A 23,668-nucleotide genomic window follows, 5' to 3' on the forward strand; every position below is an offset into this window, starting at 1 on the left:
CACAGCAAGAGAAGTCTGGGGCTAACTCCCGGGTAAAGCAGCCTTCCGTCGGGGAGGCTGGTCCACACTGGTCTGGGGGCAAGTGGACAGATGCCCCGTGGGTGGGAGCAGGCCCTCGAGTGCCCACAACTCAGATTCTGTGTCTCCAGCCTGTGGCCATCGCAGCCCTTCTCTTGCCGCAGGAACTTGCCCTCAGACTCTGTTTGTCCTCCACAGGGGGCCAGCATCTGGCCACCTCTGGTCCCTAGGCCCAGAGCAGGGCCCGACCCCCGGGGCTCTCCACCCTCTCTGCTCTCGGGTGCTGGTGGGGGCTGATTCGTGAGGACAAGCCAAGCCTGGCACCCCTCTGGCTCAGATGCTGAGTGCGGAGGTGGGGGGAAGCTCTGAGCCAGGCTGCAGCACAGAGGTCAAATCATGGCCAAGGTCGGAGGAGGGGTGTGGCAGCCTCGCCCTCCTTGGACAGGGAGGGTCCGAGAGCCTCGCTGGCAAAGTCCGAGTGGGGTCAGGACACGGCCTCCCACAGTGCAGCCTGGAGGGCAGAGCTGCCAGCAGGCTGGTCACCTTGGTGGGAGCCCAGGAGGACGTGCTTTTCCATCTGTGGGTTTTCTGTGGGAACCTGGCAGCCCTCTGCCGTCTGTGCCGTGGGTTTGGGGCCCAGGGGAAATCCCTCTCCTGTTTGTTTCCTCAGGGGGGCGGGCAGGTGGCCCCTCCCTGACAGGAAGAAGGGGCAGGACTTCCCAGCTTGCACCAAGCCATGGTGGGGGGGGGTGGGGGGGCAGTGGGTTGTCCAGGCTAACCTCTGACCCCCTCCTAGACTGGCCCACCTCCTGCAGGGGGTGGGAGGGGGCACACGCCCCGTCCTCCCCCCAGCTGCACTTTCGTCCTCTGGGTAGGCCACCTAGGCTGAGGAGGTCCCTCCGGGGCACTGCTGACCTCCTGAGCACATGCCTCAGGGGACCCTAGTAAAGGCTCTCTTCTGGGCTAAGTTTTGGGTCCACCTGGGGGCCTGTAGGGGGCAGGGCTGCCCCAGGGGCCCACGCCCTGGGCACACAGGGGTGCTCAGCAGGCAGACCTTGGGTCGCGACCCCCAGCGAGGCTGTGCGTTTCCAGGCACAGGCCTGCTGACCCTCCACGGCCCTCTCCCTGGGCCATTTGCAGTCCCATTTGGGAGACTGGGGGTTAACAGGAGGCCTCACCATGCTGGGCATTACATTCAAACACACACACACACAACTCCACAGGCGAAAAAAAATTTTTTTTCCAGGTGCTAAAAATATTATCAGGAAATACTTTTCAGCAATGTGCTGTTTCAGGTTCCCCTCCAGACTCAAGGGTGCCTTTGTCTTGGCCAGAGAAAGTCCACATTTATCAAAACCAAAATCGTTTTATCAAGCAGGCTCGTGTTCCGCGGCCAGGAAACCCGAGACTCCCCAACAGGCCTGTGACATTTTAATTTAGGGCCTGAGTGTGTATGCAGTTTAGATGGGGAGCCCCGGAGCCGACATGGGGAAGCCCCAGGACCCCGTGCCGGCCAAGGTAGGGAGTGTCTCCCCCACCAAACCTGGCCTGGCCGGCGGGTCCCCGCAGGGCTGGGATGGGGGCTCCAGCAGGGCTGCTGGTGGTGGAGGCTGGCTGCACCCCCCTCCCCCTCTCTCCTTCCCGCCCGCCCCGAGCACCTGGGGCTTCCACGTAGGTGAAACCTCAGGGAGACCCCTACCTGCTCCGGGAATGAGGTCAGGAGGTAACAGGGCCTGGAGGGGCAGGTAGGATCTGGCTCCTGCGGAGGCCCACCCGGTGTGGTCACTACACCATAAGGATGGATGGGGCCTTGGTGCAGCTGGTTCACTGCGGCAGAGATGAGGGGCCCTGGTTCAGGGTACACAGCTGTCCACATGTGGGTGTGGGCGACCATAAGACTCTCACACGGAAGCCACATGCTCACCATTGGAAATGTTTAAGAAAACAGCAGTTTATCTCCATCAGAAAAATTCTTTTTCCTAAGTATACAACTTTATGTTGAACAAGTAAAAACAGCGTCTCCTACATTGATTGAACTTTCATTGAAATATAAAAAATCTTACATCTCCTGGGAGCAGTCTGGGCAAGGAGGGTCCAGAAATCGCCAGCAAGAACATTGGTCAAATAGTGCGTGGCTCTCATGTCAATGTTGAGAAGTCTTTCTGACCCCTTTTGCATTTGGGGTGTATTCCTCTTTCATCTGTGCACATTTACTAGGCACCTCCTCTGTGCTGGAAGATTCAGTCCCAAAGGTGTGACGCTGAGACGCCAGTGGCCACCACAGAGAGGCAAGTGTTGACACTTTCCAAGTGTCAATCTCCAGCTTCCGCGTGCTTCCTCCCCACCCGCCAACCCTCAGGTCCTTCTTCCACGAGGGAGCTGCCCACCGGGTTGCGGGGTCGCCGGGTCAGGGAGGAAGGGAAGGGACTTGCCTACTAAATGCCAGGCCCTGAGCATCAGAGCTGTGTGTGTCTCACGGCCCTACCCTTCCTGTCTGTACCAGGCTCTCCAATGGTGGGGGCAGCCGCTGCGTTGCTATGTGCTCCAATGGGGCGCTGAAAGCTGGTGAATAACTGGGTGGGAACACCACCGCTAACGCCTCCTTTGCCCAGAGCAGCGTTGTTAATGGGTCACCATGTTCTTCCCCTCTGAGTCTGGGCTGAACTTCAGAATCCTTCTCAACACAGCCACCAATAATCAGGCAGAGCTGACAGGCAGAATGAAACCGATTTTTTGTGCAGTTCACAACATATGGCAACTCTGTTACTAGGTTCAGTCAGAAAGGAAGGCCTGACAGGACAGCCTGTTTTAAGTGTGGGATCGTGACTGGAATGGGTGGGCTCCAGGAGCTTTGGCCCTTCTCACCCCCATGAGTCCTGGAGGAGGAGGTGCTTGTGGGGGGTGGCAGCTAGCACCTGTGGACGCAGGAATTTCCTGGGCTGGCTGGTGCCCCGCAGATGTTGTAAACACGTCACTTACAAAACAAAAGAGGCCATTTGGAGAGGAAACAAATCACTCTGACCAGTGTTCATGGGGGAAAAGAGAGAAAATGCTAACAGGTGAACCAGGCATCAGCCTAAGATGGCTGCCTCGGTCTCCGTGGCAACCAGGGCTGGATTCCCGCAGGAATTTTCCCAGAGTTTATAGGCTGGGAAAGTGGGTGGTTCTCTAACAACTTTAACGTTTACACCCTGATGCCTCTCAGGGGCAGTGAGTCACCGGGAAGGGGGGGGCGGTGGCGGGGAGCACGGGGGTGGGGTGGGGACTGGACTCTGAGTCACTTGCAGCCACCTGCCACTGTGACGGCCCTGCAGTTCCTGTATACGGAGGTCCGGCCGCCTCTGTGTGCAGGGATGTGGTAGCTGGGCCCTGCGGGACATTATGTTTTTGGCTCCAGTTGGTGGAAATGTTTTCCACGTGTTTCCCCATGTTTACAGAGCTGAGGGCACGGAATGCAGCCCGTGGCTGCGGAAGCTGGCCTGCTGGGGCCTGGCCGCCGGGGTCTGGCCGGGTCAGCACATCCACAGCGGTGCCAGGGCCGATGCCGGCCGCGGGAGGCTCCGTGCGGCCGGGGAGGGGCGCGTCGGAGAGCAGCGGCCCTGGAGCTCGGGCCACGCCAGCCGGAGGCGGGGGTCCCAAGGGCTGGGGGAGCTCTGTGGTCAGGGGATCAGAGGGTGCCCACTGACTCCTGGCGCGGGTGGTGGCTTCCCCGGCCCGGTGCCCCTCGAGCTCGGCCCCCCGGCTGAGCAGCACGAGGCGTCGCTTCCCCAGCAGCGGTTCTGCTGCCGCGCTGGTCGGGGCAGTGGCAGCCGGGCCACCCAGGGGTCGGGAGCCGGGCTCACTTCTTGGCCCGGAAGGCCTGGCCGAGGCGGGCTCATCGCCGCTGCTGCACTTCCTGGTCCCGCGGCTCCTTCAGGCTGGCCACCTGGGGACAGGGCAGGAGCTCAGGCGGGCGGGCGTGCGTGCCCCGTGGCTGAGCTCCGTGACCGGAAGGGCTTGGAGGCCGCGGTCCACGGCTCCCAAGGCGGGCGGTGTGCGTGGAGAGAAACCCCGGCAGACAGACTCACCAGAGGCCAGACGGGGCGTGCAGTGTCCCACCTCTGATCAGGGTCACCCACCCGTGGGCTCTTAGGGACTGGGGTGACCACCACTCACAGCGGGTGGGCCTCCTTCCACTCAGCCATGAACTCACTCAGAATGATGAGGAAATCATGCTCCTGGGCTTATAAAGTGAGCAAACGTGGCTTGGAGGGTCAGGGACACTAACTCAGGGTGTCAGGGGGCCGTCACTTTATGTCTCTGGGTCTCAGTTCCCTCCTCTGTTCCCTCATTGAGCAGCTCCCCTGAGGCAGAGAGCTCGGAGCCCGCGGGGCAGTCCCGGCTGGCATGTCTGTGTATGTGCGCGTGCACGTGTGTGTCTGTGTGGGTGTGGGTGTGCGCGCATGCACGTGTGTGTGTCTGCGTGCGTGTCTGCATGCACGTATCTGTGTGCGCACACATGCACGTGTGTGTCTGTGTGGGTCTGTGTGTGCACATGCATGTGTGTTCGGGGGTGTGGTCAGCACAGGCACACGCTCAAGGCTCTGTCCTGCTTTGTTACTGCCCCGTCCCCCCGTGCGCTGCTGCCCCCATCCCTGACTCTGGAGGGCAGTGCAGGGGCCACCGCCACTAGGACTGCCATGCGCCAGGCACTACCTGGACATTTCACACTCAGCAACCACCGGCTGAGGGACTGTCCTCACCCCTCTTTATGGGGGGGCGATGGCGGCACGGAGAGTGTGGTGACCCGCCCCGGAATCCCCCTCCGCCCCTCAGTGAGGTGTGGGAGTGACGGAGGGTAGTGTGGGAGTGACGGAGGGTAGTGTGGGGTCCCCTGGGAATGGCCTGGAGCCCACTGGGCAGTAGCGCTGCTGGAGGACCTCGGGCTGGGGCCAGGCGGGCGCAGGGACCCTCCCCTCCCTCTGCACCCCCGCCGGACACTGGGTCCCCGCCCACCTGCTTCTCCAGCACCTTCACCCGCTGCCGGTGGGTCCTCTCTCGGGACGCCAGGGCCTGTGCAGCCTGTACATGGGCCCCGTGCAGCCGCTCGGCCTCCATCGCCAGGTCTCGCTGGTGCTGGGTGGCCAGCTTCTGGAGCCGCTGGGCATAGGCCTGCTCCAGCTCCGCCTCTGGACCTAGGGAAGACCCCAGGCACCTCACTGTGGCCTGCCCACCCAGGGCTGTGCAGAGTCCCGGGGCAGGCACGTCCAGCCCTCCCCTGGGGACCGCCAGTTGGCCCGGCTGCCCTCTGCTGGGGCCCGGGGCCTGGCCAGGACCGGAAGGTGAGCAGAGGGTTTCGTAAACACATTCGGCCCCCGGGCCTTGTCTGCTCCGGAGCCCCACCCGCTGGCCGGCAAGGTGAGCCTTACATCTGTTTTAATGGCATGCTAGTTTCCTCTTGGCTGGACCGGGGGTCCCAGAGGCATCGCAGGCTGATTCTTGCCCCCACCCCCCTTGCCAATTCCTTGTCTTGCGATAGAGGGTCTGTCCAGTTGTGAAAGGGGGATACCCCAGAACACACAGGAGCAGCCCCTGGACCTGCCTGTAGGCCTGCCTGGCCCTGTGTTTCCCACACTCCTCCCTCTTCTGGTCCATGCACTGGCTCACGGTCCCCTGATGGTCCCCCCACTCCCACGGGGCCCATGGAGCCCTGAGACCTGAGGTGTCGCCCTGGTGGACCCCTTTGTTGTCTGGGGCTGCGTCTCCGCACCTGTTCTGTGTAGGAGTGGTCCAGCCTGCCCTTCCCATCTGGGCGTGTATATATGCGTGTCCAAGCGCACGCATATGAGACAGAAGCACTGGGACCCACGCTCACCTGGACACCCCCAGCCCCGGGCCCCGGCCCACTCCCAAGACTGGGGTGCATGGAGCCCAGCTGGTTTTGCCTCAGGGCCCTGTCTGCCTCCTGGTGCAGGCAGGTATGTTCCAGCGGCTCCTTCTCGGCCCCTGCCCTCGTGTTGTCCCCTTCCCTCCTCAGCTGTCTGCAAGAGCAGAACCTGCCACGGTCTCTGGCAGGGGTGTGAGCTCAGGCCAGCCTTGTCCCTGGAGAGCACGTGGGGGTGCCCCCCGGGAAGGGCTCTGGAGCCCCTGAGAGCTGGCTGGGTCGGGGAGGGAGCTCCCTGGCCAGGATGCCCAGTGGCCTGGGCCGTCCAGCGTGTGGGGCTGCTGTGAGAGTGAGGGGGGACCCCCAGTCACGTTGCTGTCCTGCTTTGGACCAGCTGCATCTCCTGGTACCTCCAGGCCCCTGCAGCGCTGCTCCCAGCCTCAGGGAGCCTCTGCTCGCTGCATCCTGGCACCGCTGCACCTCAGCACCTGCAGCCGGCTCACAGGCCCCAACCACTCCCTGACCAGGTCCCAGCCAGCCTGTGTCCTCTGCGTCCCTGTCCCCACAGTCCGTCTTCCTTGGAACTGCCCGCTGCTTGAGCACAGCCCCCTTCCTGGCCCCCATCCTCACCACGCAGGCACAGGATTAGGGGGAAGAACTGGAGATGAATGCTGGGTGACCAATGGAACAAACATTCTTCGCAGGAAGGTTTGGGGGCTCCTTTTTGCCCCCTTGTGGATGGTCCCTTTGGAGGAAGGAACTGACACTCAGGGCAGGCCTGGCCCGTCAGCCACTGGGGCAGGATGGGAATCTGGGCCCCAAACCAGACCTCTCCACTTCCCCGGCTCTGGGCCGGGTGGGGCATCGGTCAGAGGGCCAGCCCCAGCCGCTGGAGGCCCAGGCCTGTCCTCGCTTCGGAGCCCTCTCGACCTGCCCACTCGCCCTCAGGTTGGACAGGGCCTGGTCTCTCGGGGGGCCCTGGGACATGGAGGATCGGTCTTGAGCACAAAGTGACAGGGGCAGTGGCCAGAGTGTTACAGAAGTAGGGGATCCTTTCTTCTTCAGGACTGAGGAAAACAAAGGGCGCCCCTCCACTGAGGAAGGAAGTCCTGTTTCTTTAAAAATCCAGTTACACTCCTGGACGTGCATGTTAAAAAGAGAAGAGAAAAGTGAAATCCAAAGTAAATAAACGGCCGCAGAGTTTCCCCTCCTGAGACACCAATAAAGGGTTTATGGGTTTTCGGGCCCCTCACAGCTGACCTCCTGGAACTCATTAGCTGTTCCTCCCCTCCCCCATCTGGGCTCCAGGGACCCACGGTTGGCTCTGCTGCCCGGGGCAGTGCCATCTCGGCCTCCCAGCCCCCAGGCCCCCTACCCCAAGCGGCCACGGGAGCCCTCGGCTTCCCCAGCTTGGCACTGGGCCTGCCCTTCGGGAGAAGCTGCAGGGTCCTGGTGACCATGCCCGACTGGACAACCCTTCTTTGTGAGAGGGCAGGTGGCCTTGTGTGGACAAGCTGGCCGCTGTCTCTCAGTGACTGTCCTGATCTGCTGGCCTCTGTGCCTCCGTCCTGACCCCATTTCTGTCCCCGGGGTCCCTGCCTTCCATGGCCACCCCACTGACCCGGCCACTTCCCTCTGGAAAGCCGTCCTGTCCCCGAGTCCACCTAGCTGGACAGGTGTCCCCATGTGCTTGGGGACACGTGACCCGGGTGGCCGCTCTCCTGTGGAGGCTCCAGGCCTGGCAGCTCCTCACCGGGCGGGGCCTCGCTGTCCTCCCTCGGGGTGCGTTGGTCAGTCTGCTCTGGAGCCTGCCCTCCGCGTTGGGGGGGCCGCCGTCACCCCCTGTGGGGACCGCACTGTTCCTAGTTCTGCACGTTGCTCCTGACACGGTGAGACACTCTTTCCTGCCCCTGCGGTGGCCGGTGGCCTCTGCCTCTTCTCGGCCCTGAGCCTGTCCTTTTCACTCCTTGCTGGTGTCCACACGCAGCCCCCTGCCGGCATCTTTGTCCTTCCAAGCCTGAGAGCCCTGGGCACTGTCACCTCACCACTCGTCCCAGCGGCCACGACTGTGTGCTGGCGAGGCCAAGCCTGGCCCCTGTGGTGCCCGGGCCCTCCTGCCCTGGGCTGCACTGCCCAGACAAACCCTGCCCCCGCACAGAGCCATTCTGCGCAGGACCTGGCAGGCAGATGGCACAGTGACAAGCTCAGGGATCCACTGGGCCTGAGGTGGCCCCTGCAAAGTCCATGGGCTGAGCCCTGTAACACGGACCCTCCACCTCCCTCTGAGAAGCCCTGGCTGGACACTGCCGCCTGGACTTGCCGTGAGGGACGAACCCTCCCTTCTTGGCCCAGTTCCCTTTACACAGGTGAGCCCAGGCTGGCGGGGTCCGCCCACACCTCCGCCCAGGGCCAGTGTTGCGGGTGAGGGACAGCAGCTGTATCGGGTCATCCGTGCCCTGCCGGCAGGGCCGTGTCCCTGTGCCTGCACATGAGTCCAGCTCCCAGCACCAGGGGACAGGCAGCGAGACCTCTGCCCGGGTGTACTCACACAGCCTCCGGCCACCACCTGCCAGGCCGCCCGGGCAGCAGGACCCAACCATGCCCTCGCCCCAGAGAGGCCTTGGGAAGGCTGCCCTGCTCTGGGGTCCAGGACTGAGCCCCTAGCTCTCCCCACTGCCAGGACTCCTGCTTCCCCCCGGCTCAGGTGGGGACACTGAGCCTGAAGGGACAGGTGCCTCGGGTGCCTGGTCACCAGCCCAGCGCAGGCTTTCCACCTACTGCCCGATGGTCTGTCTTCCCTCTGGACTCCCTGTTCTGCCCACCCCTGGGGCTGCTGAGAGGGCATCAGAATCCCAGGCCCAAAGCCCAGCCGCGCCCTCCGCCGGGGTCAGCTGGATGGGCTGTGCCTGTTCCTACAGGGCAGAGGCAGGACATCCAGGTCAAGGGGGCTGCCTCTCAGGCCACGTGACCTGGGAGGTCCCTGCACACAGCAGGCCTGCTGGGTGGGTCCACAGAGCCATAGCTGGGGTTGGGGCCTGGGTGACATTCTGCCTGGTTCCAAGAACGCCATTTCCTTTCACTAGCCTCAGTTTCCCCATCAGTTAACCTGGGCCCCAGGAAGATTCTCTGGTGATCCCAACCCTTGATTTCAACCCAAATACCTCCACTTTGGCCCGTTTCATAAGTGGAGATGGTCCGTTCACTCCTGGGGACAGTTCAGCTGTCAGAGTCACTGGCCAGCGGGCCCTGGGCCTCCCAGCCTTTCTCATCCTTTCTGCCCGCCTCTGGGCCGGCCCATGCCCTGTCCTGTCCTGCATTCATTCAGCCTCTTTGGTTGGTTCCCTGTCTTGCACCCCAGCCCGTGTTGGGTCTGAAAGGGTGACGAGACAGGGCTTCCGGCGCTCTTCCTGGTCTCTGTTGTGCGGGCCTACACCTACCCTCCCATTGCCCCCATCTGCAGGGCACCCCCTGAGCCTTGGCCATCTCCACCACGGACAGGGGAATCTGGGCTCCAGAGGCGGGCAGTGTGCCAATGCCACACAGCTCCAGGCAGGACTGGTGCTCAAACACTGGGAACAACGCCGCGGGTGTGTGTGTGTGCCTGTGTGTGTTTGCCATGACCTGTGGTCCTCCCCCGAGGAGAGCAGAGGCAGAGTTGGCGTAACATCACCAGAGGGCTGTGGAGGTCCACAGGGTGACCTGCCAACTCCAGGCTGACCCTGAGCTTGGAGGCGGGTGGACAGGCCCAGGGCGGGCATACTCCCCACTGGCAGGTTGAGACACAGAAGCCCATCCAAGCCCGTGCCTCCCTGGCCCCCCAGCCCCTGCCTGGACGCCCGCAAGGCCCTCCTCATTCCCCGCCTCCCCACCCCCACCTCTCCAGGGACCACCCTTCCACCCCACCCACCTCTTCCGGGACCATCCACCGGATCCGGGTACCTGGGCCCGGTGCACCGCGAGCTCCCCCTGCAGGCGGGCCGCCCGGGGCGCAGCGCGGCCTCTCCTCCCGCAGGACACGCCTCTCCGCGCGCTGCGCCCGCGGCCCGCTCCCTGCGCCGCCGCCGCCGCCGCCGCCGCCGCCGCCGCCGCCGCCGCCGCCGCCGCCGCCGCCGCCGCCGCCGCCGCCGCCGCCGCCGCCGCCGCCGCCGCCGCCGCACGTGGGCCGGGCAGAGGCCGCGCGTGGGCCTGTCGCTCCGGCCTGAGGCTGAGCCCCCAGCTCGGTTGATTATTTTTCCCGGAGCTGCGTGTCCACAGTCCACCCTCTGTCGTAGGGGCGCCCGCAGTGGAGCAGGAAACCCGGGAGAGGCCTTGGGGCTCTGACTCCCTGCGTGCCCCTCCTGCCTCGGTTTCCCCTCTGTCAGCTGGGGGTTGGACGCGTCTGGGTGACTCCAGGCCTGACACCTGCCTCCAGCGTCTCCCTGGACTTCCCTTTACACGGAGGGAGCGATTCCTAAAGGGAAGGCAGGGCCCTGCCCCCTGGGCCCCTCACCTGGCGCAGGGCCTCCTGCGCCTGCGCTCCAGGGGGGCGACCTTCTCCTCTAGCAGCGCCCCCTCTGGGCCAGGCCCTGCCTGTGCCTCCTGCTCTCGTCCAGGGCCTGGTGCCGCGTGTCCAGGTGCTTCTGGGGGAGGGTGGCACAGGCCGTCTGGAAGCACGGCCGGGGGTGTGCTGTAGGTGAGGCTGTGGTACCTGGCGTCTGCCCAGACCACGTGCAGGGGCTGGGAAGTAAAGAAGCAAGAACAGGTTGAGTGCCGTGTGCACGGATCGGGCAGTTTCCGATGTAACCACGGGCAGGGTGGGAGGGGTCCTAGAAGCAGGCCTTGTTGGCCCGGCGGCGTGGGCAAAGGTGGGTTCTCCGCTGTGGTCAGAGTGGCTCAGAAGACACATCCATTTCCCCTGCCCTGCTTCCAGCCCTTGGAAGAAAGACCGCGACAGTCCCCCCAAGTCCTCCCAACCTCCCGGGGCGGGTGGGGCTCAGCCCCCACACCCTCCACCTGCAGCCTTCTTCCTCTGTGCCCACCTCGTACCCCCGTGACTCAGGCCTCCCCACCCCTGCTGCCTGAGCCCGGAGTGCTGCCCGCCGCCTTCCTGGCCTCGCAGCCCGGCCACCCGCCTCCCCCACTGCGGGGCCGCCTCCCTGTCACCCCTCCTCTCTGAGCCTTCACGAGGACGGCGCCTGTGGTGTCCCCGGGCTGGAGCTGGCGCGCAGTGGGGCCTGGGGACTCTCGGGAGCGCACGGATGCCGTCCTGCCCGCGAGTGTCTGGTGGGGGGAGGTGGTGGTGACCTTTGGAACAGAGCAGCCTGGGAAATCCGGAGCCGCGTCCACCCATTGCGGGGGCTGAGCGGGAGGGCGGAGGAAGGCAAGCTGGGGGCCCCGGGATTGTCCACACGGAGCCTGCGGCGGCTTGGGCTCAAGAGGCCAAGAAGTGGAAGAACGTGCCACGGAATGGAGAGGTAGCCTGAGGGCTGCGTGGCGGGTGAGGGGCAGACAGTGCCCCGAGGGCTCCCAGGCTTGGACTGGGCGCGGGGTGTCCAGAGCCCACTTGCTGGGATGGGAAGGCGGGTGTGGGAGCACGTTGAGGGGTCTCCTGGGGGTCACTGCGCCGGGGGCAGTGTCACAGGACCAAGTGGCTATGGAGGCCCTGGCACCGAAGGCCAGGGGGAGGGGAGGAGGGGGAGGGGAGGAGGGGGAGGGGAGGAGGGGGAGAGAAGGGGTCCAGGCCAAGTGGACTTCAGAGCAGAGAGAAGAGGAGGCGGGGCCCAGGGAGGACCAGAGAGCTGGCGGAGATCAGAGGGAGAGGTCGGGCCCCTGTTCGGAAAGGTCCAGAGGCTCGGGTAGACATGGACCCCAAAAGCACCCTTTGGAAGGGACCAAAGTTGCTGGTGATCTCTGTGTCTGTGTGTGTCCCGGGAGGTTGCGGTGCTGATGGTCTGGGAGGGGCAGCCCTTCCAGAAACCTGGCTGGGGGAGGGGAGATGGGGCCAGCAGAGAGGGGAGGGGGTGTGGGTTGTGGCGGGCAAGAGGTGCTTGTTTAGGAAGAGGGAGACTGGGTCTAGAGCCAGAGCGGGAACGCCTGAAAGCACAGGGACCCCCGAGGACCCACCCAGGCTCAGCCCTCAAGTTTCCGGGTCTCGGCCAGCAAACACGCGTCATTCACGAGGACGCAGCAGTTGTGTCCTGGGAGCCGTGTGTCTAAGGGGGCTTTGCATCCATCTCCCACTGCGTTTTCACTAAATACAAGAGGAGGACTGGCTCAGACAAGGAGGGGAAGCAACCGGGCATCCCCCGTCCCAGGCTGGGTGAGGCCAGGACAGGTGCTGTGACCCTGTAGGAACTTTTTTTGGTCTGTCAGTTTAGAAAGTTAAAGGAAAGGAAAGAGGGCAATGCTTGTACCTAAAATTGAGGTTTCACCCTTTACAATTTTGGAAATTATAGTTTTCTGTTTGTACACATTTTCCAGTAGAAAAGCAGAAGTTTCCTTCAAATATGGCTTAAATATTTCATGGTATTTTAAAGAGGCTCCAAACCACTCATGTGAAGCATTGTGCTCCTCTTGTAGTGACTCAACGTTTATGGAATTCAAATGAACCATAATAATTGAACGGGGCACCCTTTATGAACATCTCCTTTTGCCCCACTGAGTCAGTCTCATTGCTGGCTTGCTTTGGTTCTGAGCCTTGATCCTGAATGGGGGGCGGCTGGCCGTGCACACGTCACAAGCCTGCGCTCAGCGCGGGGGTTCAGCTGCCTCAGGGCACAAGGCTTGACCGCGGGCTGCTGCGGTTCCACCCCGGGCCTGGGGAAGGAGGCGGGGCTTGGCACGTGCCCTTGGACCAGCCCCCAGCCTTGGTTTCCCCCTCTGCGGACAGGTGTGATGCGATCTCACAGCGTTTTCATCGGAAGCAAGAGAAGGACGGGCGGGAGAGGACCTGTGAGGACTGCCTCTCCCCTCCCCCCTCCATGGGAGCTGCTGTAAAATGGGGGTCTGTAGAGGCTAGAAATGCCTCAGGCACTAGCACAGCAGGCAGAGGTAACGTTCTGCACCCTGCCTGTTGCACAAGAGCAGAACCTGCCGCCAACCCAAGCGCATCCTTCGGAGTTCGGGTCCTCAGCCTTTTCATCCACTGGCGACAATGGATCGATTTGTTCATCGGCTGGCAAGTGTCCAGTGTGGGTGAGCGCTGGGCAGCAGTGCACGGCCACCTGGCCCTGCCCTCTGGGAGCCTCGCGAGCCCTCGGGCCGGTCACAGGACAGAACTAGCGCTGGGAAGTGCTCAAATATAAGGGGGCCCAAGCCCCTTACTTCACACAGTGGGCCTCAGTGGCCCAGACAGGAGGCTGGGGTCTGGTGCCGGTTAGGGATAGCTGGAAACTTCTGGACTCTGCCCTGTCCTGCTTGCCTCTTTGTCCACCTTTGTGCCAACCCCTGCTGCTTTGACCACGCTGCTGTTACAGTCAGTATTACTATTTCAAAATTTTCTTAGAAAATCTCAAACATCTATTCTTCCCTGTAAACTCTGCAATCAGCTTGTCCAGTTTCCCTCCAAACATACCACAAACAAATAGACAAAACCGAACCAAGAAAGCAAACAACCGACAACCAAGAAACAACCGACAAACCAGGAACATAAGCAAAGATCCATCCAGAAGCTGATCAAAAGATTATAACTGCCCCAAAGCCAGCCCTCTCTCCAGTAAGACGAGACACAGCAACAAGAAGAGGCACAAACATTTAGTTATTCTTCTAAATAACCTTTGAATTAAAGAAGAAATAAAAACGGGAACTCCTAGAGAATTGGTAAGAAAGGAAAAGAATTCATATTAAAAACCTTTGGGGGGGCTTCCCTGATGGTGCAGTGGTTAAGAATCCATCTGCCAATGCAGGGGACACGGGTTTGAGCCCTGGTCTGGGAAGATCCCACATGCTGTGGAGCAACTAAGCCCGTGTGCCACAACTACTGAGCCTGCATTCTAGAGCCCGCGAGCCACAACTACTGAGCCCACCTGCCACAACTACTGAAGCCCATGCACCAAGAGCCCGTGCTTTGCCACAAGAGGAGCCACCACAGTGAGAAGTCCGCACACCGCAACAAAGAGTAGCCCCCGCTTGCCGCAACTAGAGAAAAGCCCGAGCGCAGCAACGAAGACCCAATGCAGCCAAAAATAAATAAAACAACAACAACAAAAACCTATGGGGGCACATACCAAACCACAATGAGGGAAAACACAATAACACTGAATGCTTTTACTATTGAAAGAGTAAGCCCAAACATAACTACATCACTTATGCAATTGAAGAAATCAGAAATATTACAACAACAAAAAAGAGTATGTTAATAGGGATAAAAGCTGAAACGAATAAACTAGATGAAAAGGAGAAAAGAGATAAAAGTTGATTCTTTGAAAAGACCAATAAAACAGATGAACTGTTGGCAAGTTAAAGAGAGACAAATAAAAATCTCCAACATCAGGGACAGAAACAGATCTAACTATAGATATAAATAAGATCTAACTACAGGTGTAAAAATAACAAATGGCTACCAAATATAAGAGCGTGTTCCTGGCAACGCATTTAAACATATGAGATGGGTGACTTGCAAATGTCAAAAACTGACCCCAGAAGAGATAGAAAAACTCAAAGAGACAGCGAGGGAAAAGCTGGGATAGGAAGTGAAAATGTATTACTTAAGATGACAGGAGGGGCAGGGCATGTGCAGGTAAGTTCAACGTAACCTTTCAAGAAGGCTTAACTCTGAGGCTATTTGATGATCCCAGGTAGTAGAAAGAGATGGAAAGCTCACCAATTCCTTTTATGAAGATAAAATACTCTTAACACACAAAAACATCTGACAAGTATGGTGCCCTAAAGGAACACAGACATTCTTGAGCAAGTATCAGGAATGCACTCCAGCCACAGCGCGCCCAGAAGGCCGAGCGGCTCCCCACTTTGCTTCTAGAACCTGGACTGAAGCTGGATTTGGGCCCTGGGGGGTGAGCTCTCTGGAGAGGAGGGGAGGTGTGCGAGGGAGTGTGAGGTGCTGGTGGACGCTGTGAGCCCCTCTGAGCCATCGAGGCTGTGACCTGGCGCCAGTCCGAGGACAGCCTCGGGCGGTCTCTCCCAGTGGGCGGGCGCCAGGCCCCCCGCCGCGCCTTGCGCTGGCTCAGGCCCCACCAGCTGCCTGCAGGCCCCCCGGGGGCTGTGTTCGCGCGTGTCCTAACCTTGGGGCTCGGTTCTGCATTGTTGATCTATTGAATTCCCAGGGTAGCCCTGGAAACAGGGAGGGATCTGCTCTCAAACAAGAATCTTACTGTTTGCATAGCACAGCCTACCATTTAATTAGAAAAATATGTTTTTAATTAACTTTCTCTTGACAAACACATTGGCTTATGTGAAACGAGGGAAAAATCCAGTCCATGAGAGTGAAAGATGTTGTCAGATGCAAGCCTCGCTCTAGCTCACGCTGGCTGCCTGCAGCCTGGCCTGGACGTGGTGCAGGCAGTGGGCGGCAGGCAGTGTGGCCACGTATCCTGAGCCCACAGCGGGCTGGAAACGCTGCCGCCTGGGTTGGCTGTGAGTGGAGAGTGCCCGGGGCCTCCGGTGACTGAGGTGTGTCTGAACCCCCTCCCGGGCGCCCACTGCAATGACCAACAGGTTACAAAAATAGGAGAAGACTTTCCTCAGCTGGAGACCAGGGACTTTGCGGGTTCCCGGAAGATGGAGAGCAGCACGTGGAGGGAAGGGGCCTACAAATAGGATGATTGCGAATTGCCAGAATTCTTAGAACACTTGGACAAACGATGGATAGATTGTAGCACACACACTTTGCTAAACACTTGATCGAGCAGAAGAATGAACAGGGGTAGAGAATATGTGAACAACATCCAGCAGAGCCGTCTGCGCCCCGTGTGGAGACCCCACATGGGTACCTCAGAGGCTGGGGCTGGAGGGGACAGTGGGCGTGTGGAGGGGAGGCCTCCAGGGATGAGGGTCACAGTGGGTGAGGCACCAGGAAGGCCCCCACCCCCCTGGCAGGCAAGTGCCAGGGGGAGGAGCCTGAGGACAACCCCGCAGCTCTGCCCTGAGGTCGGGGCCCTCACCCTGCCTATTCCTGGAACAGAAAAGTTCTGGTGGGGACTCAGTGCTGTCTCTGCTGTTGCTCCCCACGTCTCCCCTTGGACTCTTCCTCTCTGCCTTCCCTTGGGGCTTGAAACATCTGGCCAGAGACGCGTGAAGCCCCTGATAGGTTCCTCTGTACCCCCAACTGGGAATAAGACCAGACCCCCTTCTCAAAAGGAGGAAGAAGAATCACTACATGAGTCGCACGCGGTCAACTGTGATTCAGGAGAGCAGTCGGTCCACGGAATCCGATCTGAGGGTCTCGAATCAAAAAGAGAACAGAGTTATTGCAAGAAAGGGGAATCGTGTCAGAAAACGGTAACTGATGTTCTTGAGAAGTGAGCCCAGGGGGGAGCCAGAGGGCGACGCATCTGCGGTGAAAACACCAGCGCCAGCCCGGGGCCGTGGGGCGGCAGGGAGAGCAGGCAGAGCGGCTAAGCCCACGGAGACCCTAAGTCCTCCCAGACTTGGTGGGAGACGTGATGAGAAGGTGAAGTTCGAGGTCAGCGAGGAGGGCAGGGCCCAGAGTGCAGGGTGGGCGGCTGAGAGTTGCAGGGAGTGGGGGGAGGGGAAGAGACGGTTTCGAAGTGGAAAGAAGTCGTATAAACTGAAGGTAGATTTGATCCTCACGCGGAGCGGGCTCCCCACGCGCAGGCCAAACATTTCGAAGATCAACGGGCCCTCTGGCTCCCACTCCGGAAGGAGCAGCTCCAGTAACCTAAAACACCCTCACATTTCTTGACACCGTCTGACACTGAGGTCAGAGGGCAAACAACGCGCCTGAAATCTAAGGAAAAACAGGGCCCGCTCAGAAGAGGTGGGACGTGAGCCTGACTCAGGGAGCCATCTGTGCTCATGAAGAGCCCAGCTGCCATGTTTAACAGAACCCAGCTGTGAAGGGCTGCATCCTGAGATGGCCCGTGACCTTCCGCTGGTGTTGTCCCACGAGTACGTGAGGTTATTGGCGAAGGGATTTGCAGCTGTATTTAAGGCTCTGCCCATTGGCTCCGAGTTCACCCAAGGGGAGGGTACCCAGGTGGGTGGGCCTAGTCCCTTATAGGGCCATAGGCCGGGGCGGCGGCCAGCGGCAGGGCAGCCTATGAGAAGGCGTCCAGAAGACAGCTGGGAAACGGGACCTAGTCCCGCGGCTGCAAGGGGACGCCTCCTGGAGCCTCAGGAGGGTGGACCCAGCCTCCCAAGTGTGGGAGCCCGGAGGGAGCCCAGCGGGACTTCTGGCCAAGGACAGGGGCTCACACGTGGAGTGAAGTCAACCGTCCACGGTGACTCGCAGCTGGGCTGTCAGAAAGGAGAATGCCGGCGGGGGCTGCTGTGAGCCTAAAGCCCCCGTCTCGGCAGACACGGCCAGGGGGTGGGGTGGGGTTCAGACTCAGGGTCCAGCTCTTCAGGGACCCCGCCTGGGCGCTGAGGAGAAGGAAGGGGGTGGGGCAGGTCTGGAGGAGGGGAGCCCTCAGAGCAGAGCGGAGCTGGGGCACAGGTGCAGAACCCTGCTGCTGGGGGCGGCCTGGGAGGTCCCTGAGCTCAGGTGACACACACATCCTCTTCACACTTAACACCGAATATTAGGGGACAATGCCTCAATTGTTGTAACAATCCCCCCCCCCCCAGCGGTGACCAAGAGACCGGACAAGGGATGACACCAGGATGCAGACACTGGAGGGAAGGGGCGGGCAGATGACCCCACAGTGAAAGGACAAAAAGGAAGTCGTGAGGAGTCATTAAAGGGGCAGGTGTCTCGTCGGCGATGGAAGAAAAGCAGAGCATAAGTTCTCACAAAACTTGTCAGTGGGGCAAATTCTCCTGTGAAAGGGAAAGACTCTAAAGTCGGATTGTAACCAAAGCCAGGCTGATGACACGATGGCCGAAAACCTACAGAGCAAAGTGCAGAGGCCAGGGTCAGGAGATGGTGGGGACACTGCCAGCGTCGGGCAGAGTAGAATTCAAGACAAATAGCACGGAGCAGGGCACAGAGGCCTTCAGACCAGTAAGCAAACGTTAGAGAGAGCATGTCAGAGAGATCTAGAAGTTACAGACCCTTAGAGATAAAAGGAGACCTTGCCCCAAAAAACTGTCTTGGGAAAATTCCACACGTGATTCTTAGCTTCGATAAATCCAGGAGACAGAATCAAGGTGGAATATTTGAATGATGTAAAGGTTGGTTTAAGAGGTATACTTCAAAACGTGTAACCTGCAAACAGGAAACACTATTTTCAAATGTGCATGGAACAAATACATGTGGACATACGTGTAAAATGGAACACAGCCTGGCCCCGCCTCCCCTGCTTCCTCAGACCCCACACTTCCTGGGCATCTCCCAAGCCCCCAGCAAGGCACCTGGGCCCTGGGACTGAGCCCTCCGAGCCTCTCTGCAGCAGCTGCAGCCACTGGGGCCTTTGAAACAGAAATCTCCTCTCAGCTCACCAATGTTTTCCAGGCTGAGCTCCTCCTCTGCTCTCTGCCCATCGCCTGCAGGAGGCCCCTCCTCAGAGGCTCCTGGCCTAGCGGGCACCTGGGACCCAGGCCCCTGCCACCAGGCTCCAAGCTGAGCCCTGCATGGAGCAAGTCAGCGCAGGCTTGGCGTCCGCACCTGCCCTCTGAGGGGAGGCCTGCCTGCCGGCTGCCCCTGGGGCCCTACAGGTCTCGCCCGGCTCACTGCTGTGCTGACCTGCAAGGCCATCTCTCCAGGTCCCTCCTCGCAAGGCACTGGGAGGGGGTGGCCTGGACCCGAACCCCTGTCCTCCTCAGCCCCTCCACTCTGCTGTCTCTGTCACCCTCGTCTTTTCAGCATGGGGCCGGGGGGCCGGATTCCCTGACACCTGGGGGTGACCACTTCTGGGGCCTGTACCCCCTGAGCCAGGTGCGCTGTTCTTGATGCCCTGAGGCCCTCAAGCAGCCGCAGCGGCCCAGACCCAGCTAAGCCCTGGCGCTGTCCTGCCGAGTGATCTTAGCACAGTCCAGGGCTCCTTGGACTTGTGGGCCTGGGTGGGGTGCAGTGAGGGGGGTCCGGGCCAGCCCCCGTCCACCCAGGCCTGGCCCCCACCCCAGGCCCAGATCCTCACCTGAAAACTTCACCCCGGTGGCCGCCTTCACACCCCAAAGGCCAGCACGTGGCATATTTACCCAAGTCCACCCTGTGCAACCTCCTTCCATGTGTGAGTGTCATAGAAGAAAATGCGGTTCCGCGGCGGCAGAAATATGACCCCACACATCTGGAGAGTTCCAAAGCTAGGCCAGTGCCACCCTATGCCTGCCGCCAAAAGCACAGACCTGGGAGGCCGGGGGTCTGCGCCCGACTCGGCCCCTCGCCGACTGTGCCACCAGGGCCAAGCCGCTCCCTGCTCAGGACTCAGTGTCTGCAAATCTGTAAAATAAAGGCTGGGACCACTGCAAAGACGGCTCTGCCAGGGTGGCCCTGACGAGCTCTGTGGGGGCCCGATGACCGGGGGCCACCTGTGCAGCCAGTGCCGCTGCCCACGGGGACCTGGAACACGCCCTCCCCCAGAAGCCTTCCTCCCCACCCCGCCCCCTGCCCCGGGGTGTGAGGTGCGCCCACCTGGAGCCTCTGCTCTTCCGCGCCTCGGGGGCACCTCCTCCTGCAGGGCCCGCGCAGCCTGTGAGCCGCTCAGCTCACCCTCCGCCTGGCGCCGGCCTGGGGGGCAAGCGGGGCAGCTCACCTGGCTCCCAAGTTCTGTGGGGCTGCCTCCCGGGGATGGCCCCTCCCATTGCACAGGCTGGAAAACTGAGGCTTGGTGAGTTTAAGTGACCAGCACCTAGATGGTAGGGGCTGGAGAGGTCCCCCTCTGAAAATTCCCTGCCCTTCCCGTCCTGCCTCAAAGTCAAGGTCCCCGGGGGCAGGTCTGGGGTGCCAGCTCCCTCTGCCTGGACTCCAGGCCCCTCCCCCCCTTCCTTCTCTCCTGCTGGCTTTGCTCCCGGACATCCCTCCCTTGGACTCCGTGCCAGGCCCGGGCCTGCCTCCTGGGCAGACCCAGGAGTGGGGGAAGGGGGACAGAAAGGAGGTGGGGTGACCAGCAGGGCAGGGGGCCTCCCTCTGAGGAGCTGACGTGGGCCGAGGACCCGGTGGGGGAAGAGGGCCCGGGCGGCAGGCACAGCCAGTGCAGATGCCCAGAGGTGGGACTGCAGGAGGCCGGCGTGGCGGAGGAGCTGGGGGCCAGGTCGGGGCGGGCCTTGGAGGCCTCTGGACTTTACTGCCTTGTGACGGGGAAGCCACGGCTGAGAAAGACCCACCAGCTGCCAGGTGCTGGGGCACCTCGGGGTGGGGGGCGCACTGGTTCCAGGGTCTGGCCCCGTGGCCTGAGCCCGAGCAGCTCCTGGGACGGACCCTCATGGTGCCAGGAGGTGGGCTCTGGGCGCCCTTGCAGTGGTGCCCAGGGCAGGGTGGGGAAGGACGGCTACCTCCCTCTGCCTCGGCCAGCGCCCTCTGCAGCTGCCCCGCGTGGCTCTGGGCTCGGGCACGCTCGCTCTCGGCCTTGCTCAGCCGGCTGCTCAGCCTCCCCGCCTGGCAGCGCCAGGCATCCTGGGCGGGAGAACCAAGGTCAAGGGGCAGCTGGTGGGCGTGGGTTGGTGAAGGGCCAAATACTGGGCTAGAGGGTCGGGTGGGGCAGCTCATGGCTGCTCGGGTGGGACAGGGCGGTGGATAGCTGGGCTGGCCTGCGGGTGCGGGGAGGGGGGCACCGAGGGCCGGAGCGGCGGCTAGGCTCCCGTGTCCAGCTGTGCGGGATGGACACAGAGCGGGGCAACAGGGCCTGCAGGGGCACAGGAGCCGGCCGGTAGGTGGGGTCAGGGTGACCTGCAGGGACGGCCCCCCACCGGGATCTGGGCCTGTGTGGGGCTGGAGCCCGTCGCCGGGGCTGGCACTGGTCGGGCGGGGCGGGGGTGGGCGGTGGAAGGGCAACAGGTGTCCGTGGAGGACCCCGGGCCAGGGCCCGGTCACTGTCAGTCTGTCTTTTCCCACCCTCACCCCTTCGAGTCTGGAGAATCTGGCGGGGGCAGCTCATGGACTGCCCTGCGGGATCCCTGGGGCAGCAGGGTGGGGTCACTGGGGCACTCTAGGGGGGACCGGGCCAGCCCCTGGGTTGGTTCTTCAGAGGACAGGCACTGCTGCCTGGTCTGAGGACGGAAGGCAGCCCTGGACAATGGGGCAGCTGGGTTTCGAGGGATGCCGGTATTTATTGGTGTTTATCCCTCAGGGTCCTGCCAGGGTCTCAGTGGATCCAGGACGGACAGACAGAAGGACAGCAGACCGAGCGAGCGTCTCCTCGCCGCCTCCTGGAGCCTCCAGGACGGGTCCTCCCCGCCCCCCTTCCCGCTCCCGCCGGGCATCCCGCTGCTTCTGCACCAAGTCCCCCAGGTCGTCCCTCACCGAGGCCACGGCCCCCTCTGTGCTGCGATCTCCCGGGGCAGGCGAGGGCCATCGGAGCGGCGAGCGGGACCGGCCGGGGGCGCTGGCACTCCGCCGCCCAGGGGAACCCTGGGTGCCCTCTGAGCCTGCAAGACAGTGATGCCTGAGAGAGCGTGGCAGGGATGCGGTGACAGACACGCAGGTGCCCTGTCCGCCTTTCTCTCTGCCGTCCCCGGCCACGGGGAGCCTGGGGAGAGGCTCAGGGCTCAGGCCCCCGCTTCTCTCCTGCTGGCTCTGCTCCCAGACATTCCTCCTTTGCGTTCCTAACCCTAACCCGGACCCAAGGATCAGGAGCCCTAGGGGGCGGGGAATGCCCCAGGAGGGTGACCCAGCTGGGACAGGAGCCTGCCTGAAGCCACGAAGGACACTGACCTTTGGCAGGGGAGCTGGGCCGCTCGGGGGAGGCCACGGGGCTCTGTCCCCGGAGCCCCAGGCCCAGGCGGAGCGTGGACCACAGCCGGCCCAGCTGGGCCTCCACCTCCTGCCGGGCGCCCTCAGCCTGGGCCACCTCCTGCTGCAGGCTGCCGACCCGCTGGCAGGCCCTATCCAGGCGAGCCTGGAGGCCATCGGCCGTGCCGCTGGCCTGCTGCAGCTTCCTGGTGACACCGTGCAGCTCGGCCCGGAGGGCCCGCTCGGCGCCCCAGCTCTCGCAGAGGTGCTCCTCCAGCTGCTTCACCCGGGCCTCGGCCCTGGCTTCCGCTTCCGCCTCCGCCAGCGTCTGCTGCAGCCTCAGGACCTGGGGGAGGGACTCGGGGGCTCCAGACCCACCTGCCCTCTGAAGACTCCCCAGCCCTCTTGGTCTTACCCTCTCCTCAGCATGTCACAGCTAGGGGGCCCTGGACCTGCTTCCCACCCCCTGTCGGACTATGGGGACACCTGAGCCCAGGTGGGGAGGGACACCCCAGAACAATGGAGCAGGTCCTGGCAGGATTAGAGCCCACTGGCAGCCACACAACCCTGGCCAGATGGGGCGATGGCCCCAGGCTGTCCCCTCCTTGGCCTCCGTGGGGCAAGCCCCAGGCAGACCCTGTTCGCGGCCTGACTTGTGCCCCCATCCCCTGGGATGGTCCCTCCGTGGACTCAGGCAAGGTGCCCTCTGAATACTCATGAGTGAATGGGGGATAAACGGAGACACCACAGCCCCTCAGGAAGTGCCCAGGCTGGGGTGGAGACAGCCAGTCCCCCAGCTTGAGGCCCCGCGCCTGCCAGACGGGAAGCCCTGGGCGCTGCTGGGCTCCTACCTCCCTCTGCAAGCCCTCTCTGGCTGCCTGTGCCTTGGCCGCCAGCCTCTGCAGCTCCAGCGCCCCCTGCTGGCTCTGCTGCTGCTGCTGCGCACCCTGTGCGCCCCGGACCTGCATCCGGCACAGCTCCTGGCTCTTCCTCTGGTTCTCGGCCTCCAGTGACATCACCTGGGTGTGTGGGGTCTACACTGATGGGGTCGCCTGGGCCTCCGTGCCAGGAGGGCAGGGGGTGCTGGGGGGGCCTCCCTGACCTCTGCCTCTGCTCACATGGCCCGGGAGGGAGCCTCCCTCCCGGGCAGCAGACTGCACTCAGGGAGGCTAAGGCCAAGTCCAGTTCCAGCCTAGGGTCTGTGCCATGCCCCCCGCAAGACCAGGACCAGGCCCTTGGAGCTGACTCTCTCGGCCACTCCACACCCCCTCCTGTTGTCTCGTCTCTGGGGCCAGGACACTCTGTGGAGCCCAGAGACGTGAAAAATGCCGGTGCAGAGGCCATTCGAGCGAGGAAGGGTGCCTGTGCCCGTCCCTACAGTAGACAGTTCACCAACAAATTTGTCTGCAGAAGTCTGGCAAAACTGGGTGTGCACACTTTGAAGGGCGGTCTAGGGCCCTCCTGGGTGGGCTGAGACCAAGGTGGTCAGTGTTAAGTGGCCGTGACCTCGGACGCCAAGGCTAAAGGGTGAAGCAGTACCCATCTGTTCACCCTGAGCCCTGAGGCGGCTGTGATGGGAAGAACCCAGGCCACTCGGGGCCACGGGAGCTGCCCACCCCGTCCCCCCGACAGCCAGCATCAGCCACCGGACACCTGAGAAGACGTGCTGGGAGAGCCCCACCATCGGTCCCTCTGTGGAGTGGAGTCTCCTCGGCGTGGCGCCCTGGCTGCCCTCCTGGCCCTCAGAGTCCACGGGCGTCCGAATGATTGTTTTAAGCCAGTAGGTGTGGGGCTTGTCCTTGTGCCCCACAGGCAGACCCAACCCAGGCCCTGTGAGTCTAAGC

The 23,668-nt window shown here is 62.2% G+C and overlaps 1 protein-coding gene across 1 annotated transcript in view; it reads right to left on the reverse strand.

Annotated features, from left to right (window-relative positions):
• Positions 1-3,856: 3,856 nt before the first annotated feature.
• The window catches only part of CROCC2 (ciliary rootlet coiled-coil, rootletin family member 2), a gene marked incomplete at both ends in the record, with an annotated part of 68,136 nt that continues 48,324 nt past the window's right edge, over positions 3,857-23,668 (reverse strand). Inside the window, 16 exon segments of the mRNA XM_079709939.1 lie at positions 3,857-3,892; positions 3,896-3,943; positions 5,014-5,322; positions 5,873-6,038; positions 6,711-6,859; positions 8,704-8,793; positions 10,371-10,390; positions 10,393-10,425; positions 10,428-10,547; positions 10,930-11,218; positions 15,341-15,516; positions 19,569-19,664; positions 20,429-20,549; positions 21,339-21,520; positions 21,807-22,170; positions 22,676-22,843. Of these exon segments, the coding sequence (XP_079566065.1) occupies positions 3,857-3,892; positions 3,896-3,943; positions 5,014-5,322; positions 5,873-6,038; positions 6,711-6,859; positions 8,704-8,793; positions 10,371-10,390; positions 10,393-10,425; positions 10,428-10,547; positions 10,930-11,218; positions 15,341-15,516; positions 19,569-19,664; positions 20,429-20,549; positions 21,339-21,520; positions 21,807-22,170; positions 22,676-22,843 (2,367 nt within the window).

This window comes from Hyperoodon ampullatus (assembly GCF_949752795.1).
Source record: "Hyperoodon ampullatus genome assembly, chromosome: 8".
NCBI lineage: Eukaryota > Metazoa > Chordata > Mammalia > Artiodactyla > Ziphiidae > Hyperoodon > Hyperoodon ampullatus.